Genomic DNA, 21,786 nt, shown 5'->3' on the forward strand with positions numbered 1-21,786 from the left:
TACTTTTTAAATGGCACTGTCCCAAGTTCCTTCATCAGGATGACACCAATGTGGGTTCCTGTGAACCATGAGTACACTATCTCACTGTCGGCTCTTTTTTAATACTTTCATTGTCCGAAACTTTGGTGCTAAATTTGCCTCTTAAACTTTCACCATCTCTTACCAATAGTCCACTAATAAAACAGAGCATCCTCCCACACTGTGGGATGAAGAAAGCAAAGAACTCCATCCTTCAAAACAGCAGCAACAGAACAGTTTTGAGTGGAAACAGCTGAAACACGAAGTCCTGTATTGCTTTCTTTTGTGATCAAATAGCTGAAAGCCAACCTAGTGTTACTGGAGGGAACTGACGTACCTCCAGTATTCTGCAAATCCATCCATCAGCATTTCCAGGTATCTCTCGTATTTCATCCTTTATAGGTTCTAATTTCCTGGCTGCTTTTCAAGTATCATTAAACAAGAAGTGTTCTTGTAGCTCCTTACATGCAATGGCTTGCTGTAATGACTGATGTTGGACCTTCTGTTGAGCAAAACCCAATTCCAGACTGGCTGTGCTCCTACCATTTCACACTGCCTTACATGACCAGGAGTTCATTGCTGAGCAGCCTTGAGAAGGAATTCCCTATCCTGCCTCAGATTCCTCCTTGGAGTGGAAAAAAATATGTTTTCCTGTTCTAAAAGTGAAGCTAATTACCCTCTGTGTCTTCACATACTTGCTGCTGTAAGCAAAGGAGGAGACTGGGACAGTGAGTAAAGAACTTTGTCCATTTTTCTATCTGTTCCTATGCAGTAGCCTGCAAATGGAAGAAGAGCAAGCAGCATTCATTCTTTCTGTGTTGTTAGGATTACAACTGCAGAACTAAGTAGGATTTAGAAGGGAAGAGAGGTCTTACCTCCCTGTATGCTGTGTTCTGATAATTTAATCTGTTATGCTCCAAATACGTTGTAACATCTACTTCTTCCCCCCACCCAAGTCAGCAAAATCAATGAGCTTCACTGCTGATTAATATTTCTACTTTATTTGTAATAATTGTTAAGTAATAAGCAATACAGGATTATTAAAAAAACCCCAAGCTGGTAAAAAGAGCTGTAATGGAAGTGATCATTTTTGTTCAAGACTGTGTAGTTCCAAAGAAAACTTGTCAATGCCTCTTTGGAGCAGAAACAGCAAGCTCAGTATAGTTTGTAAGCACTGCATGATTTAGGCCAATTCACCATTAATTCTTAAAGACTGTCTGGTGCTTCATGGAAAATTTCTATATATAGAGACATTCTTGCTTATAGATCATTTTTACATTTCTCTTCCTCTTTTTCCTCTCTTACTGCTCAGTGGAGCCAACACGCTGATCCAAGATTCAAGTCAGGGGAGCTGTCTCCTGGCTCAAACTAACAGCACAGAGAGAAATTAGGTGTTTAATGCTTTTCTCACCAAAATTATACTGCCTGTTACTGACTTTTTGGAATAAATTATGTAATTTAACAAATCTATTCTTCATTCTTTCTTAAAAAGCTTATGAAGCATCTACCCATCACTCTTTCATATATGAAAATCAAAAGCAAGGTAAGAGAACATGGCAAAGAATATAAAAATGACAGTACTTTAAAGATACACAAATCAAAAAACGATCAGATAAAGAAAGCTGACGTCCATCTGACTGCAAAAATATCAGAGAAGTTTGACTTCTGCAGAGCAGGAGAAACAAATTCTGCTAGAGAGAAGCATCTTAATACTTTGCAGCAACTTGGATTGTGATGAACACATTTATTTATCTAAGGCAGCTTTTAGGACTTGCCAATAGGGGTTAGAGGGGGGTTATCATGAGCAAATTTAACAGCAAAAGGTTTGCACATGAAATCCCTATTTCAAGACACATTCAGCATTAAAAAACACCTTTTTGTAATTTAATTTGGTTTACTTCTGAATCAGACTGAAAAATGGCACTTTCAGCAAGGAGAGTACCCAGAAGGGCAGCTATTGCAGAGAAGCCACTGAAGAACAGCTATTCTAGACTATCCCCCTGCACAACCACTGTAGGTATGGCTGGTTTGCCCAGAAAAGAGACGTCCTGCTGTCTTCAGAGACATCAATTATTTGATGTGACAGCTTGCTGGAACCAGGCAGCACAAATGGATCTGCTTCCACTGTCTAGATACATGACACCTCTAAGTATGACACTGCTTCCATATTTTAAAGCTAGACTTCATTATTTTAAATTCATCTGTAGTAAAATCCAGGGAATGGTATGTCCCTCTGGCTTCCACGTGTGACTGAGCATGCTGGCAATCCCATGCTGCTCCAGCTCAAGCAAATGGCAAACTTCCCATTGACCTAGGTGAGGTAGGACTGCCCCACACCACCATGTGCTCTAGGGAGAGATGTGTGGGACTCTTGCTACAGCCAAGAAGGAGGAAGACAACCTCCCCTCTTGTGATCTGGCTGCAAGGGGAGTTTGCTCGCTGGCACCCCAGCACAGATCCTGGCTCTCTGGGAGGATGTACAGAGCTGCTTGCCTCAGGTTTAACTTCCCAAGCTGACCATTTCAGAGCCTTCCAGATCACTACTGCTGCAGGGACTTCTGCTGACTTTGATGGGGTGTTCTTTCTGTCACTGACCAAAATAGTTCTGGTAAATGACTGTCAGAGGAGCGTGCTGCAGCCAGCAACTTCCCCCAAGGACAGTCATAAAGCCTAAATATCGCTTGTATTTAAATATATGGTAGCTATGGTGGTTTACTTCCATAAATTAATTTTACATGTGAGCTTTTGGTAGAAAATTCTTCCATTGATCAAATACTGTTTGCTTTTCATTTTGTTTCTTTTAACTGGCAACAGGATCATCCAATCCCACTCAAGCAGGGAACCAAACTGTGTTATTTACAACATTAATTATTTCCATCCAATAGGTTTGACAAACAAGAGGATTTAATTAGTCAGAGAGAAAATTAAACATTATATGAATTTATTTTTATTCAGAAGATTATCTTCCTTAGACAAAAGAGCTTTGGAAAGAAAAGAAAGGTACTTCTAACCGTACTGCTTAATAGCATAGATGTTTTAAATAAATATTCCTTAATGAGAAGTGTTTTTCTTTCAGCATGGATCTCTTTTGTGCTGTCTACGATGTCTTGTAAGATTGGCCTGCTTAGGCAGAGATTCACGGTTAAACAGAGATATATGTGTCAAAAGGAATGAGGCAGGTTGTTATTAGACAGTGTAGGGCAGCAAAGGTTATTCAAAACATACTAAAAATGCTTCTAGAAGTAATTGATTTAGACACTGCGAATAGCAGCATTATTATGAAGAGTTAATCAAGGGCAAGTTTGTGAAAATAACTTCTTAAAGCAGGTTATGACATACATAAATTGTAGCTTTTCATCCTACCAGTTGAAAGCTGCTTATCAGATTTCTTCTTCTGACTGAAAATCACCCCTAATCTGCATCAGGAGGGGAAGTTTTACTAGACAGGGGTGGGATTTTTTGTTTTACTTTTGTGCATTTTCTAAAAAACTAAAAGCTTGAAATGGAAGTTAAAAATTCCTTCCTGAATATTGGTGGAGCTTACTCTCCTCCTCACCTTCCCCCCAATATACATGGGTTTAAAAATTCATAGTATTTAGGTTAATATTACAATTTTGTTTTCAGGGTTGCTAAGCAACATAAAAAATAAACATCCCTGCTCTGAGAGTCCATAGACTCATTATTCTTCCACTCTTACAGAATTTGTTACACAACCCTTCCAGGGCTAAATCCTGCTCCTGTTCTAGCAGCACCACCGTTATTTCCTTTAACTAAAAGGGAAATGCTTTTACCATCATACCTTGAAGATTTTGGCAAGGAAATCTAAGGGCTCAATTTATTGTTTGTGTCTGAGAAGCTCTGTGGGTTTTTCCATCTCTTCTCATTTTCCCCCTTAAATCACCTGTCAAGTGTTTAACAAAAGAACACACCAGTTTTCATTATTTAATAATCTTAATTATATCTAGGCAGAAGGCAGGGCACATTGTACACAGAACTGCTTGCATTGCTTTGGTCCCCTCAGTATTTCCTTCCAGGATGCCAGAACAGAAGGAAATTATTAAAGAAAATGACTTTGATACATAATTACTGGGTAATAATTGTCTTTCAAAAGGAAAAGCTTAGTTATGCCTGCTGGACCACTATCCCTAGTTACTGGTATACGTGAAAGATACTGCCTTTAGAATTTGTTTTACCACATTACTAATCACATTCTCTCAGTTACTGACAAAATTATTAGAACAAGTAATAAATAAAAGCACATGCTCAAAACACTGCATGCCTTTTCCTTCCTTCAGCCTCACATCACACTCACATTCAGTTTCTATTTTTCAAACTGGAAGTGGAAATAGAGGCACACTGGGATTTGATCTAACATTGCAAAGCTGCAGAGGAAGGAGTTCCCAGGTCCTCCTCAATCTCTTCCAGCCCCATCCAGGCACTTCCCACTCCTGCCTGGATTCCCACCAATCTCCAGGTCCTCTTCAACTCAGGCAGTTGCACAAGCACAAAGGTCTTTTCTCCGCTTCTGAAGTTTTGATGCCTGCCTCTTTCCACCTTCTCCTGCCATGACTTCTATAGGTGGAGCTACAGGGCCATCTACATGACACTAAATTATTAAAACCTGCTTCCAGAAGCCAGAGACTTGTTTCCAGTTTTCTTTCCTTGACTACGTATTAGTAGATTATCTGCACAAAGATCACTATACTTGGCACCAACCTGATTCCTTCAGTGTCTCCTTAAGCACCACCATCATGCCATACCTCAGCCACTTTACTGTATCTGCAGCTCGGATGGTGTATGAGGTGGGCACAGGATTAAACAATCCATTCATTCACTTTCATATGAGTAAGCCACAACATCCATTTTGAAAACACACATTAATAAATAAGCACAACTGTCTCCTACGATCCTCTCCAGAGGAATCATGATAGTGAGAACATACCTCAGTGAGCTACACTGTGAAGCATCAGAGGAAGAGGTTCTTCTTTCAATGCTGAGGTCTGTCTAATACTCTGAAATTGTATCTGCACCTATTATGTAGACATTGTACATGGTAAAAAGCTGGGCTTGGTAGCTGCCATTTCTATGGCAACACACAAAATATGAAATTCTTTGAGAGCAGTTAGTTAAGAACCTGTATTCCTTAGTGCATTTAGTCTTTAAGAATAATTTAAGCTTTCCAGCTGAGATTAAAAAGGAAGTCAAAATCAAATAGTCAAGAAATTTTTAAACTACAGAAATAGCTTAACCTTGAACTTTTGTGGTTTTCACCTTTGCAAACCAATCTCCATATCATCACTGAATCTGGTCTAGAACCATGTGTTCTGGATATGATTATACTAAGCTCAAACTTCTGGGGTGAGGAATGTGATTTCCTGAGTACGTCCATTTCTCAGGCATAGAAGACGCATTTCGTGGAAAAGTGCATGAAGTCCCAGGCCACATGTGCAGCTGCATGCAGCCCAAATACAGGCCATCCCTCCAAGGTCAGAAGCACATACTCACACCCAGTGTCCAGATCAAGTGACAGGCTGTGAATGTTTCTGTTAGATGATTATCTTCTGTCAGTCACACAGGGCTATGAATGTGGTGGCAGTCAGACATTAATCAAATTCATAACAAAAAAGAAACATAAGACAGTATTTTCTTTGGGTGGATCATCACTACTACCCTGTGGAAGCTTAAATTCGAGACTTTTATAAATCATCTTATTTGCAAACAATGCACAGTGAACTACACAGGTAGATGTACAGTAATCTGCTTACATATTCTGCCTGACAGTAGCTGTCGCTCTCTCCCTATAAACACTGTGAACAAAAAACAAGCATCGTTTCACTTCTATGAAATTGCAGTCAAGTTTAAGTAGGCACCAATACTGCTTACACGTAAGTATATCCTCATGACTTCTTTTGAGCACAGAAAACATTATCTTGATTTTGCTGAGGAAGGAACATCTGGAAATTCCGGTTCTACAAAAATCAATACAAATTTTACCACTGACGGCAGAACATCAACCAGAAAAAACATGTACCAGACTTTTAAATGCATTTAGAAATCTATTATGGCATTAAATGCAGTCAGAAAGCACCAACCAAGAACAGCACAGTACATAAAATACTGTGTTTTATAAAGTTACAAAGAGTTCCCAAAGATACTCTTCTTTATATTCTGCCATCACTTTACATGAACACATGGTTGAAATTTCAGGCACTGGGGAAACATCCTCCTCTGCAAAGAAGCCACTCATTTAAACACAACAAGGTCATGTCCAAGATGCACACCAAGTGTTTAGGGAGAAGGAAGAACACAGACACAGTATTCCGAACTTAATTTACATGTAGTGCACAAGAAATAACACATTTTAAGGAGGATGAACAAAAGGGCAAAGGTTTAACCCTTCCACTCCAGAATCCATTGCCACATAACTGAAAACAGTGCTGAAAATACTTTCCTGTTGATTAATTCAGATGCATCATATTAATAAATCTCATTTTCATATTATGCACACTGGAATATTTGATAATATTTTAAAGTCCTTCATACAGCTCCAGATGTGGATCTAGAGGTCTAGGTTCAACATAATGCCTTCATACCACATGGAATGAAACTGAGGACTTAAAATGGAGAATGCTCACTGAATCCAATGAAAACCAGACACCTTAACATAAAACATAAACCATTTAAATGGGGCCTGAGGAAAATACAACTGAGCAAGTGCTGTGTTACTCAGTCCAGCTGGTGGGAGCTGGAGATGATACAGGAGGCAGAAAGTTTCATTTCTGCTGGGATCTGTGGTATTTCTGACTGAAGAGGACAAGGCTAAAAAGAAGTTTTGAACAGAAATTTGGTGTCCAAGAATAGAGAGATTAATTATACTGCTGTAAATCCTACTGACATCAAGGCAAATACACACGGAAGAAGTCATGATCCCAGCCATCTGTTTACGGATAAAGAAAAAAAGTTTTTCAGCCCCCTCAGATTGATAAATACAACACAGTACTTGCTAGGAAAAAAAACCCCAAAACCCAGAAAACCCCACTGAGCACTCCTGATTATAGAAAAGAGAAACCCTGTCTTTATGTTCAAACCTTTTAAGTGCACATTGTGAAATAAAACCACCATCCCACAGTAGTGTGAAACACAAGACATGGGTATGTCCACAGCATGGAGCAATTAAGCTGCATTTTAGTGTGCAACATCAATGCATCTGTGTTTATTATTACCAACACCCAGAAATGTTGCAGGAAACAGTGGTGGACCAACACAAGAACAAGATTACATGTATTTGCTTACCCTTAAAACATCTCCAGGGCATTGACAGCTGATCTTCATTTTATTAACTATTCAAAATTATATTATTGCTTTAATTCGCTTGCTGTGCACACAAGGCAGTAGGTTTGTTTCATAATGAAAAATTTCATTTGGAACAGTATGAAATAGATGCAGCAGATTGCCTTATTTTGATGTCAGCCTGTTTTTTCTGGCTGCTTGTTTCATCAGTGTCAGTGGAGCCACTCTCAGCCTTAAGCAGACTATGCTGCTTCTCCTGCTTCTCTCCCAAGGATAGAAAGCACGGTCATGCAAATACAGATTGTTTATGGTAAACATCCTAAAAAGCCATTAGTTATTTTTGGCTGCCATAAGATGCAAATACGCCTCATTTTTGTGGAAACTACGAAAATCTCTGCATTTCCAGTCAGATGCCTTCGGGTTCATATTAGTTCATCATGAGCTCAGCAAAACATATGAGACACTAAGGATTAAAATATATCTGTAGTATTTCTGTCACTTCTCCACATCCTCTGAAAGTAAAAAGTATTTCTGCTTTTTAGAGCAGAAATTATATTTCATGCAGTAATGATGACAACCACATGGACTCTAAACAAAAACAATGGCTTGCACAAACAAGCATCCACTGTACTGCTAATCCATGAGAGAGAAGTGCTGTGTTAGCGCCTGGTAAGACAGTCACAGATTTCTATCTGTGGCATTTACTCACTGCTCAGAGAAAAGCATGTAAATTTAAGTCACTGGAAATCTATTAAGGAGAGACTGAGACATAACCAGCACTGAAAAAAGCAGCCCTGAAATGAAAGACAAAATCAGAATAATAAGGTCAGAGGTCCTATCCTGACAAGGCACAGATCTAGCAGTGCAAGTGGGTTACAACAACTTATCTGCCAGCTAAGGATTTCTCCAGCATGGAGCCATTCCAGTCATTAGCCATCCATCTCCCTCCACAGTCCAAGAACAACAGGGATGTGGAATGACAGGATACCACCATGTTCATGCTACATATGGCTAGTTTGACAGACCTTAGGGTGTTAAAGTAGCCTGCAAAAGGTAGTGTGGCTGCTCTACTTATTAAATTAAGCTACTCCAATTTAAATTGGTTGGGATGTGGGCAAAAATCTACTAGAACTGGCATGCTGTAGTCAGGGCTTAAAATGCATCTTTGTTCAACATCTTTGGTTGAACAGAAAGATGCTTACTTCAGCTGAAGCGTGAGCTGGAGCCTGAGCCTATCATCTTCAATACCTTCCTCTCCACAGCTTTGTGAAGCTAAGTGGCCTGACAAAGATGCATTTTGTTTAGCAGTCCTCATGCCTTCTCCTCCTAACACAAGTGCTCCAGTAGTTTGTCATGAATCAAACAAGGCTGGACTTGTCTCAAGATTGGGAGCCTCAAGCCTGCAACACTAATTAACTAACCCATATTGATCTATACTAATATATATACTGCACACAATAGGGTAACTAGCTCTTTATACACAAAATTAAAAACCATATTCCATACTAAGAGAGAGTTTTTGTGGCCTCACTGCAGGAGAAATCTGGCCCTAAATGAGAAAGCTCCATAATCAAAATCTGAACCATTTACTTGCCATGAGTAACTGGCAATTAGACAGGCTGCAGCTCTAGCACAGCTGACAGAAGGACTGGGGAAGGACTGCTTCTTGTGGGGAAAGTAAACATGACTCAGTCTTCCCTGTCTTTTTTTTTAATAAGGGAAAACAAAATAGTTTCTAGAAGAATGATTCAGTTTCGGGAAGAAAATAGTGAAACTTATTGCCAGGACAGCACAAGAGAAGTGTCATTTCCACAGTTAAGGGAAAAGCCAAATCCAATAATTGCACTCTTTTTCTACTATTCCAGTTTATATCATACTCAAATTTACTCTTTACTAAATTGTACTGCTTTGCTCTCTAATACAGGCAACTTCTGACAGAAGATTCATAGGCATGCTGTTTGAAAATACATCACTTTTTTCAGCAAACAGAGGCAGGAAGGAAGGAAAAACATTATTTCGCCCTTCACCTCTCTCTTCCTCCTTTTCTCCGACATGCTGCTTTCATGCTCATTGCTCTACTTCTAGGTGTGATCATCGACTGGCTCAGAACATTTGCCTTGCAGGACAAAGCCCCACTGATTGTCTATACAGACCCACATTTCTGGCTCCTTTTTCTCTCAGTATCAACCTTTCTCACCTTCCATTCTCCTTTATCTTAACAACCATCTGGTTCATACTTCAGATGGCACAGTGCAGTAACTGAAGGGAGATCACCAGGACAAGACTTATGCACTCCTTTGTCCTTTAAACTTCGAAGCTGTAAAGAAGGCCAGTACAGTGTACCAACTAGCAACAAAATAAAGAAAATAAATTTTAAAAAGAGCCTAAAACATGTATTTCTGGGAAAACTCCTGTTCACAATGGCAAACGCTATTCTGTAATATAAAAACCTGAGTGCATTTTACAGATTTTATTAATTAGTCATTCCATCCTTTCAAAATATTTCATCAATTTTTCATTTTTAGAATTTATTTAAATCATTTACATGTATTTTCCTGACAGTATTAGTAAATCTCAAAGTGATTTACAAAAGAAGTCAGTACTGTATTTCCTATCTGGCAGGCAGGAAACACAGCCCGAGCCAAGAGAGGGACCCAAGGTCAGACAACCGGCTGCTGGCAAAGATAAGGCATGTTTCCATTTCTACACACTTCCAATTCAGTGCTGTAGTGAACACATCTCTCCTCAGTTTGTGGGTGAAATGCAGTTCTCTCAAGTTTTAAAATAAAATATTTAATAATTGAAAAATGGTACATTTGTAAAAACTTCTGTTTACAATTGGCACACAGTGCTAGTCAAGTATATTTGCATATATACCACACATTACTTGATCAGTAAAACTCAATTGTCTCTTCTTTTAGATAGAAAAGCCATCTAGGGAGCCACAATGAGATGTTACCTACCAAATTTTTGGTCAAACCTCCATGCTGGAACGTGAGCATTGTGTTTCAGGTTGCTGTTTGCTGGCAGAGGCACTGTTACGTAGATGGGGCCGTTCACGGGGACGGGTGTCCCATCGCTGCTGAGGAGGTGGACGCTGACTGCAGTGACAGGGGTGAGGTCATACCTGGTGCTGTTTCCTAACAAGAGAGTGAATGAACACTGTGACTACAGAATGTACAGAATTTAAGGGATACCTGTGTGGTTCAACACCGCAGTACTGCATCAACCCAAGTCTCAAGGGATGGTAGCAGCAATTTCCTCCCTGCCTTACAACAGAACCTCAAACCAACCAATCAGCCAGCCAACAGACAACCCTCCCCCTGCCAAAAAAAACAAACCTAAGCCACAAAATTGAAGGAAGATGTATATGGTCTATTTTTCACTTAATTTTGGAAAAATGTGAAGACAAAAAAAACTACAATGTAAAAATCTCCTGCATATACTTTTTCATGTTAATTCAGCTTAAATAAACCTGTATGAGCAACACGGCCATAATTGTGGCAAAAAAAAAAACCTCTTACAAGTCTTTATTATAGCCTCAAATGCCCATATTGTTAACTAACAAACTCCAAAATAAACAGTGGCACCTCACAAATGATCAGTCACATGCTTAAGAATGCCAGGTTGCATTTCCTTTGGCTTTTCACTGAATAAAACCATGCTAAATGGTTTATTAGCATATAAAATGTTATCTTCTTATCTAAGACAGTAATTACTCTTTATGTTTAAACTGCATGCCAATGAACGTCACTTAATGATAACATACTTTTAAAAAGCATTATAACCCTTCAATGATTTAACCAAATGAATCAATGACAGGGATAAATATCCCAGGTATATGTACACAGGTGAAAAAAAAAACCTTGAGGTTTAAACCCTTGAGGTTTAAAACTGAGGAGATCAGGAGCTCACAGCAATAGCAAAAGTAGTTCAAACTGAAAGAAATAGAGCTTCCAGTTTTGCAGGGGGCTTGAGCCCCGCAGGCCCAGGCAGCTGCCACAAGCACCATCCCTGCTGCCCCTGTTGTGCTGGCTCTGGGGCTGTGTAGCTGCTCTTCCTGCAGAGGGGCAAATCCGGGAGAAGGAAGAGGGATGTATAGCTGGCAGAGATGGGGCACTGCCCCCACTGTAACCCTGGTGCTGTACATTGCACACTGCCTGTGAGAGCACATTCACACCCACCACTGATGGCACACCAAGAGGTCCTCAGGAACATGCTGTATCTCAGCGACAGTGCTCAACAGGATGAGCACACTTGAGGGAATGGTGGGAAAGCATTGAGACCTTTATGATTTCTCGTAACTCTGGTTAAGTCTCGAGAAATGGCCTTTATTAAATTTGATGTCTCTGAGTAACAGCTCACCAAATAAAGACATCACCAGGAAAGGAGGTGGGGAAGTGGTAAAGGGAAGGGAAAGAAAGGTGACAAAACTTCTCTGAAATTCAAATTCCTTGGATTTTTCAGGATTGTCAAACTGAAGAAATGGAAAATAACCAGAAGTAATGTTTGCAAGTGGCTGATTTATGAAAGAATCTAGTCTGATGCCCACTTTGCCCAGATTTCTAGGTGTGTGTCAGTGTTATGTGGCTGGTGTGCAAGGGACACACAAGCTGCCTTCACTGACTATGAACAGAGGGGCAGATGTTGACCTTACAGAGGAATCAAAGTACTGAGAAAACAGGCACTTTGAAGGTGGCAATGCAGGAAAGACACAGAGCTAACAGATTAAAAACAGACAAGTAAGTGTTGAAAATTCAGCTAGGATGTAGGGGAAGGTTGCCAGCCTACCCATGCACCTGTAAATGTGTATTATAGGCTCCAGTGGTGCACAGTATTGTTCCCTTAACACCTTAGAATATAAAACAGCAAGATAGAGGAAGGAATTGGTAAGTGAAAAGCTGTTTCTTTATTCCCGATCATTCAATACACTGCCTCTGCCATGCACCTGTAACTTCTGTCAGATTAATGCTTGACCCCAGGACTTGGGCCACTAAGGTTCTCAGGCTGGTATCAGAGAAATAAATTCCTCTTGCCAAGTACTGTATCCTGACGACACTCTTGTATATACAAATTCCAAATGAAAAAAGGTATAACTTCAGATTTTAAATTAATATAAAGGATCAAATAACATTTTGTATTTTGCATCTATTAGATATTGAAAGTTTTGAATTTTTCTTTTATTACTGTCTTGATATAGCATATATCTCTAAAAATTACTTTTCAGTCCCAGAAAAAGCATTCTAATGGTGAAACACAATTTTTCATTAAGATGCACTAATAGTTTGCTCAGCACTGGGCTGAACAATTTATATCAGGGTGAAGAAATTTCTGAAATCCACTGCATCTTCTAGCAAGAAGAAATATTTCTTCAGTTTGCCATCTTGTACAGTATGTTAATGCTCATTAAAAAGATAAAATGTTTCTCTTTTTTGTTGTGAAGGCAAATTAAAATCAATGCCTATGAAACTCTCGCATCCTATAAAACTGATACACACACACAGATTAAATGGGAATGGACTTCAATAAATGTCAGCTTTATTTCTTGTCATTTTTTGCCATCTGGTGACCTGTAAAGAGCTTTAAAAATAATCAGATAAAATTCACTGTCAGTTCAGACATGATGCTTTATAAAGAAACATGATGCTTTATAAAGCAGCATGATGCTTTATAAAGCATCATGCTTTATAAAGCAGCCACAAAAAGCAGGAGGAGTAATGGTTATTAGCCAGCTTGGTCCATTGAGGCAGACAATGGAAAGTTTTGTTTAGTTGGGTTAAAAGGACAAGATTTTGTGGAACCATCCTCCTGGTCTCCAACTGGTAATAATATAAACAAGAAGCTAACACTATACTGGCTTGTTACTACTTGCAGTGAAATTCTTCAAATTTTTATGTTTACAACATGCTGATTCATGCAATGAATTCTCACTGCTCTGTATTACTAATTCAACACCAGGTGGTATTTTATGAAAAATGCTGAACTTATAGAGAATAGGTTTTAGCTAAAACTACTGTGAAGTCACTCTGGACAAATACTGAGAGACCTAAATGGAGAGACCTCACCAAAATGCTACAGACATGTAAATAAACTGAGAAAGAACACAGAAGTAATTGTGGGGTAAGGAGAGGTGGGAGAGAGGGAAGAGACAGTGTTCTGCCAAATTCCAAAACTTCCCATGCAAATCAATGCTAAGTTTTCTTAGAATTCTAAAATTTGTAAATATTCTTTTTCTCTTGAGACCAGAAATATTAAAAAATCAAGCAGGTGTTGTCCTAATTTCTTATGCTTTCAGAAGTTTTCCAGGCCAAGTCTTCACCAAGTCACTAGGAGATGCAGAAAAGGTAGTCAATCCAACTTCACAATTTTAAAGTTTCATGTTTCCACATCAGGAGAGGCTTCTACTAGAGACAGAGGACATTTCACTTCTACTATAGTGCATAATAAAATACATTGCATTTGTAGTCTGTGTTAACACCATACTGAATACTACAGTATTTGGAAAACAAGCCACTTCTCGGTCTCTTAAATACCATTTCTTTGCCAGTCATTTTGGTCTTTTAAAACATAATTCTACCTGAAGGCTAAAAGTCAAATCCAGGGTCCCTGTGCTCAAGAAGAAAAGTCTCTGTCATGCAAGAATACAGAAGACTGAAAAACCCAAGGCTGCATTAATCTGTTTCATAGGGGGATAGGAGGTAAAACAGGAGAAAGACAATGTCTTGGTTGTGCAGTTCTCGTGAGATGGGATCATCTGAAGCCTTGGAAAGACCTGTGATCACTAAATAAATTCAAGAATGGGAAGCTGAGTTGCAGAGTACTTAGGAAAGATTTGGGAAAGAGGAATCCCCCACACACTGCCAGCAGTTTGTTCAGTTGGTTTAGAGATAAAAAGAACAGAGATGAGGAAGTAGACAAATGAGTGAGATCAAATGTTTTCCTTAATTTTAAAAAAGATTAAGAGATTTTGATCAGTCTGAGTATGAAAAGACAGAGAAAACTGAAGGTTGAAGATGAGAATAGGAAAATGACAGGGAGATAGGATGAGATAGGATGAGATGTACTCACTGGAGCAGACAGAAGGATTGGAGTAAGGCTGCAGACACATTTCTTGTTGTAATAGAAAAGGAGATGCACAGATTTGTACAAAGGGAAGAAGGGGGAAGCTAGCAAGCTACCATTTACACACATGACCTAGCATTCAAAGTCACTTAGATCAACACATCACAAGTAAATGCATCCTGAGAAACAGCAGGGAGAGACCCCAAGGGGATATTTAGGCTGCTTCAAAGCAGGCTCAACTATGCCTCTGCCATCCTCACAGGTGACTGTCTAACTCTGTCCAACACCCTCAAACAATTAATTCTACAGCTTAAACCATCCTCACCATAGCAAGGTTTTCCTAATCACTAGCCTGAATCTCTCTTGCTACACTGCATGGCCACTGGTAACTTTCTAACCCACTATGGGCACAGAAAACAAATTATTCTCCTTTTCACACCAGCCTTTTAAGAATTTGAAGGCTTCTCATTGTGGTTCTGCTACTCTTCTCTTACCTACGAAACACGAATTATTTCACTCAAGACTGAATGAAAAGTGGAAAAAGACTAGCAGGCAGTTGCAGTCATAAAAATGTATTACAACTTTGAATTTAACAGTGGTTGTGTTTCTACTATGAATATTCATTGTTTTCTCTTTGGTGCTAGACGAATTTGCACATTTTGGCTACATTCAAAAGTATCAACAAAGCCATTGAAACAACACAGTATTAAATCCTTGAGATATAGGCATTTTATTTATTTTTAGAAAAAAAAGGTGAATAAGAATTTTTATGGCATCCTCAAATTCTCTCTTGTTCCTTCACATTAATCTCCATCTTTTATGTGCACATGCAGCGCATTTGGAGACTCAGCTCTGAACTAAAAGTGTAACCAACTCGTCTGATCTCCCAAGGCCAAGGAGTTTTCATCTTTGCTATTCAGTGGCCCCGTTTAAGGGATAGCAGACCTTGCCCTCTTGCTCACTGGAACAGCATATTGGCAGGGCAGTTGAATGCATCATGTCACCCAAATTTGAAAGAATGTTTGCTGGAATGGGGAATGGAAAAAATTATATGATCAAAAGTCAAGCCCTGGACCAATATGAAATCAGAGCAAAACCAAAGTAGTGGGTTACCTGTTCCATTTCCATCTAATCCCTGCAAATAAGGGAAACTGTCCACTTCCCAGGGTGAACTGGCTGCAGTCAGATATGCTGTCAAATCACTGTAGCTAGTGTTCTCTGGCAATTTCACAGATCTTCTCTGAAAGTGAACTTGTGGCTGAGTCCGTGCACCTAAAAATATTAAAAGTGACTTTATATCCAAGGTGGGCAGAATATTTAGGTGTTCATATTCATGGAAGCACTTTTACATTTTTTTCATTATAAACTGTGGTAGCTTGAGAAGGACAGAGACATCAGAAGTCTATTATGAAAGATGGATAACCCGTATTTTTACAAGTATTTTGCAGTTGGCATTATTTGTCCACAAGTATTCCAGAGCAAAACTGTGGAGGCACCTACTGTCAAAAGCTTTTCTGGCTATGTTGTTTCTCCTCCACTTTCATTACATGCCTCTTCTAATAACTGAAACGAAAACTAAGTTCAGAGGTAGGGTATGCAAAAGCTTAGGAAAGCATCCAGTTCACCATATTTGTTCAAATTTTGTTTTCCCTGAAATAGCAAGATAAATGTAGTTTATACTCTTTAAAATTATTTTCTAAGAGACAATTCTACCTGTAGTCTCAATTAACTTATGTAACTTCTGTATTTAGATTTTGCCAAGCTTTGGCCATGAAAACTAACTCTAAAACTGAGACCGGTCACTATTGAAATCACTGGATTAAAAGATTCACTTGACAAACTTTGGGTGAAAAGATTTGCCGTATTTTCCCATGAAAAGAACACATCGAAATAGAACCAAATTACTTGGCATGTAAGATTTCTCTCTTTTCCTCTGTCTTGTATAGTGTTAGCATTTCTTTCAAACTCACTAGGTGTTAATTGAAGGGTCTTTGCTGCAACATGATTTAAGATTGTTTCATGTACTATGGCATTTCATGTCTCATTTAAATCCCAGCTTACAAAGTCAGTAGTCTTTTTCAAAGGATACTCACCATTAATACTGTTTAGCAACACACAGCAAGACTCCATCTGCAAGTTTGTGTGCACAACATGCAAATTAATTTTTAAATCAAAAGCTATTGTATTCTCCAGAGCTCATTTTGAATACACACAGAACACTTCCCACACAGCACAAAATCAAGAGGCAAGCAGTTTTCTTCTTAATTCACATTGGACTATGTGATTCAAAGATGTCAACTCAAAACAATTTTGCATCTTTTCCCCCATTAGTCTCTGGCAGCACTTTTAGGTTACATGTAGCTTCACTGCAAGAAAGAATAACAAGCTTGACTTGCTCCTAAGCTTTTTAACTGTGAGTGTCATTAACCTAGAGACTGGAATCTTTTCTTGCATAATTTTCCAGCAGGAACTCTAGCTGTGAGAAAACATAAAACTCAACAGAACAAAATGTTGTATTGGCCAAGAAAAATGTCTGTATACAGGAGCAAGTACCTCCAAAGAGCTGATTGTTTTTTAGCTGTCATTTCTTTTGTAATTCTGCAAGAAGAAGCTATAAAATTGCTTTTATTTTTTTAATTTCTGAAACATTTAAGTGTTTACAGCAGGCTCTCCAGACTGGCAATACCCGCAAGTGTTTAATATAGTCATTAAACAACACCCGTGTGAAATGGGAAGAAATCTCCCTTATCCAATTTCTAGACTTAAATGGAAAACTATGTAAAAGAATAAATAAATCGCAACAAACTCAGGCAGGACTTATCTCCTGTGTGCTCTGCAATACTGTAGCAGCTTGCTGTACCTCAGGGACTGATCTGCTCAGGCACTTTGGAAACCTCTGACTGCACTGCTAAGTGGGCTCCTACAGCCCATGGGTATAAATATCCACAGTAACAGAACAGGAACACCCCCCTCTCCTTCCAAACAAAGAAACTGGTATTAGGATTATCACCAACAGTTCAATGTAAAATTGCAGGATTTTCTGCTGTCTAAATCTCTGGTTAAGGTGCATTATTTAAGTTGCCAAGAACTGGTGTTTTATTTCCAAAGATGCAAACTAATTAAAAATTAAAACCCAAGTAACTACTGTTGAGTCTGTAATGCAGTAGTTTATGGGACTTCTATTAAAAAAAACATTTGGGGTTGGGGTTTGAGCACTGGGAGAGCCATGAACTGCCAAATTTTAACCAGATAAGGAGGACTCAGAAAGCCAACCTCAGCTCCTTCAATCCTACAAGCAGCACAAAGCCTTCTTATGGCTGAGCTCCAAATCTGGCAGGAAACCTGTGCAGCAATGAACTCAGATATAAGCTCTGAGAATGAAGAAACAGCCTCCTCTGTAGATAGTGCATACACAGACAATAAATCAGTGCAGAGTAGTTAATTCACACTCTGGAAAACAAATTCCTCCAGATTGATGTTCACTCAAAACCTGACACTCACCCTGACTCTCCCCTCAGTTCCTCAGTTGGGTCTCCCACACCTGGCAGGAGACTCCAAAGGGGCAGAAGACTGGGAGCTTCCAGAGAAAGGCTTGTGAGGGAAGCAGCTACCAAGGCTTTCACCTTCTCTCACCACCTTGCTACAACATAATCTAATATTCTCCTTTACCAGTGGCCATAGTTGATTTTGGGGTGTATGTTTGGGGATAGATTTATTGAGGGAACTGGAAGTGGGAGAAACTTGTGCTGACCAGACTCTTAAGCGTTTTTTTCACCAAGTCATCACAGCACTGGGACTGGATTATTAGCATTGCTTCTATTACTGAAGATACCTAGTTTTTACTTATAAAATCCAGTTTTTACTTATAAAACCCAAGCACATGCAAGTGTAAAATAGGCATGTTGAGCCCCTTCCACACGGTGTGTGCCATGAGGTAAAGACTGCTGAGCATGGATCTTATCTTCTTTAAACAGCCTCTTGTCAACACATCAGCCATGATTCAAATGCTGTCAGCTCCAGCTTGCCAGTACACTCCTGAGGATGTAACCTTAACGAGTCCCTGTAAGGCACCTTTTGTCACACTGGATGTGTGACATGTGGCACCACACCAGCATTTGAGGTTTAATCTATGTGAAATAACATCTGAAGTTTCACCAATTCATGCTCTGATTGCTCATAGGTCGGAGACAGATAGAGGGTCCCCATACAGCTTCCATTCACTGAACGCTGAAATTCAGTCTGTCACTGTGCTGCTATTAAATAACTTAAATGACCCAGTGGTTGGCAAGCCCCATCCCTCACAATTACTGACAGAGCACAGCAGTGGATTGTAATGCCATCATGAAAATGAAGCTGCCTGCATCAACTCAGACAAACTTCTCAACTGCATAATACGTTGCTTGCTTAATTACTCAAATGCAATTGGTAACTTGGGGTACCAAGACAGCCTTTCTTTCCCTTTGACTGGTGCTTCAAACACCAGTGTTCCCAGTCTGTTCCTGGTATAATGATTTCTGGTTTGCTCTCATTTTTGCACTAAGGTAACTCCTGATCAGCTCTTTTGAAACAGCGCAAGGTTACTGGGAAGTAAATTAGAGAAAATAACAGAGAAAAACTAGGTCACGAGGATTTTGGATCGAGACTAGAGAGGCTCCATTCAAATACTGGAACAATGTCTAGGCTGTCTTTCATTTAGGCTTCATCACAAGAGAAGTCCCAAGAAAAGAAATGCCGACTGGACTCATAAATTAGATTTTACGGGGGAAGACTGCAAGTTCAAATCCCAGTCCTTAGCATACTCCAGGTACCACTTTCTTCCTTTATCTCTTTTTTCTGCTATCCCAGTAGAACCAGTTACATTATTCTAATTTACATATATTGTTAACACACTGGATCAATTCACTGAAGGAAGGAAGATTATGCTGAAAATATTTATGAGTCTCACTCAGCTGTTAAATGTCCCTCTAGTCCTTTAGCATCCCCCATTTTTTGAAGGAAGCTGTGAATATGAAAATACTGTTCTTTTTCAGTTAATTGCATAATATTAGCACATTTGCATAAGAATAAGAGTATTTAATACAACAGGATAGTGGAATACTGTTGGTAAACAATGTTTCATGTTTTGCCTAATGCCTTGTGTTTTAACCCAGTTCACTGTCCATCTAATTTACCCCATTAGACAATGTCCAGCTCTCAAATTGCAGAATATATGTACAGCAGCTGTTTCTCCAGATCCTTCTGAGCATTCCATCAGCTACCTAATTTGTTGAATGCATTTTCAGTTGCAGTTGTATCTAGTGCTATCATTAATGAAAAGCCTATTGTGTCTGGATGGCTTCTAACTGAAAAAATATGTCAGGAAGGCGTAATTGTATTATATTCTCTCAGATAGAACAAGGTTATCTTGGAATACTATTGAGGGCACTATTCCCTTGTTTATTAACTATCCAGTAGAGTTTAAAATGATGGCAAGCATAAGACTTATTGTGAATAAGACACCACTTATGCACAATAAGAGTGCCCACAGAAAAGGATGTCCCCTTTCTGGTTCAAGGTAAAAAGCTCCTGTTGTTAACAGACTTACCTCAGCCAGCACATCAACTGGATTAATTTACGTCAGACCCCTAGTCAGATGAACATTTTATTCTTCACTGTGCAGTTCAGAAAACACTGTTCCTCTGATTGATACTACAGTTGCTTTAACATGTGTTTGGCCTTACGAAAAGGTTATTCAAACTTTATTCTCCTAACACAGTGGGTTTCAATGTGTAGGATTTAGGTTTGCAGGCAGTCTGACAAGGGGTCCACAGGAAAAGCAAGTTTATACAGGGTATACAACAATGTAGATACAAGAAATTTTCAGTTTTTCTATGCCCTAAATTTCTAAGTCATTCACACTAGGAAGCAAGAAAAAAAATCAAACCAGCGAAAATTCTTAGACATTAAGAACACCAGAAAATGCCTATTTCAAGGATGGTTAAATGAGGCTAGATGAGAAAACATCCAACAGATATCATAAGAAACTTAATCTCTAGCTCTCATATGGCACACTAAAGTCCAAACTCATTTATTACTGTGTAACTTGAATTCCCTAGTCACAGCAGTTAGGGACGAATTCAGCTATTAATTTGGTAAAACAATCCCACAGAGAAGCATTCCTCAGGGAACTCAGAACTCCCCACAGAATACCAGTCTCATTCACAGGACAGAGTTCAGACAGCAATTGGGCTGTCAGGCTTTTTGTGTAGTGTCCCTTAAATTTCAATTCCAACCTCCAAAAGCCAGCATACCTTGAAATCCTGAGACTATCTGGACTACATCATCATAGACCATGAGAGTAGCTGAGCGTTCAGGAAGAAGGCCGAGGCTCAGTGAAGAGAACACTGTGAGAGAGAAGTGGTTTAAGTGGGATATATTTAAATTCTTATAAACATAATCCAACAACGACAGCGGTTACTTTCTTCACATTTTTGCAAAAGCAGGCCACCCAAACTATTAAAATTATATTGTATACATGACAGAAACCACATGCATTTTCTGAACCAAACAGTTAAACTGCCACAGTAATTACTGAACTAAACAAAATGTTCTACGCTTTGACTCCTGCACGTCATGCATGGCAGCTCAAAGCACTGAAGAGTGCAGTGTAAAGCAGGGTTTCATGCTTTACATGAAGCAATTCCCAGCTCCACAGAAAGACATGAAATACATAAAGAGAATTGAAACACTGACTCAGTCTGGCTGAGTTATTTTTCTGTGCAACAGCTATACTTCTTACCTCAGGAATATTTTAATGAAACTTAACTTTTAAGTACTTTGAGATGCTTACATTAAGTCATACAGAAAGGCAAAGTATGATGAGTAAGTCTGAATAATTCGCTTTAAAATGCAGCATGTACTTACTGAGTCACCACCTACACCAGGGAAGTGTTATTTATAGCAGAACTACTGTCATCCTACCAGTGGTGTGAAAGGGGATGGATAAACGGTACTTGCTGCAAGCAGTCTGCCTTGCAAGGACCTCCCTTCCCACTGGGTACTGACACTCCTTGCAGGGGCCTGTGTCAGTACGCACACACATCTTTGCAGAGTGAAAAACAGGATATAATTTCATGCCAAGTTCTTCAGACCCAGAAGATCCAAAACAGGGAAGAAATTAGCCACAGAACCCACTTGCCTCCTGCATCCATGAAAACAGAAAGGAGCATGACTGCCTGCAGTCCACACATGGCTTTCAAAGATAGAAGGAGGAGACTAATGCAGACTAGTAATTTTTGGTAATTGGACAGCATCCCATACCTGGAGAGTACTCATCCTAGTCTGAAGTAAATGCCAGCTGAGGAAGGCATTCCCAGAAGGAGTCAATAGAATAACAACTCAAACTCTTCTGATTTTCTGGAATTTTATGAATTTCCT

At 39.3% G+C, this 21,786-nt stretch overlaps 1 protein-coding gene across 2 annotated transcripts in view; it reads right to left on the reverse strand.

The window, feature by feature from the left end:
• FAM171A1 (family with sequence similarity 171 member A1) overlaps positions 1 to 21,786 on the reverse strand; it is an 89,382-nt gene that overhangs the window by 10,423 nt on the left and 57,173 nt on the right. For both annotated transcript variants that reach the window (XM_042043778.1, XM_042043779.1), the window contains 3 exons: positions 20,661 to 20,753; positions 15,484 to 15,642; positions 10,272 to 10,448 (listed from right to left, as the gene is read on the reverse strand). In XM_042043778.1, coding sequence (XP_041899712.1) covers positions 10,272 to 10,448; positions 15,484 to 15,642; positions 20,661 to 20,753 — 429 coding nt within the window. The remainder of the gene's footprint in view (positions 1 to 10,271; positions 10,449 to 15,483; positions 15,643 to 20,660; positions 20,754 to 21,786) is intronic.

The sequence above is a fragment of the Corvus kubaryi genome, unplaced genomic scaffold (assembly GCF_017639235.1).
Source record: "Corvus kubaryi isolate FWS band 111438036 unplaced genomic scaffold, C.kubaryi_AGA036_p1.0 37398, whole genome shotgun sequence".
NCBI lineage: Eukaryota > Metazoa > Chordata > Aves > Passeriformes > Corvidae > Corvus > Corvus kubaryi.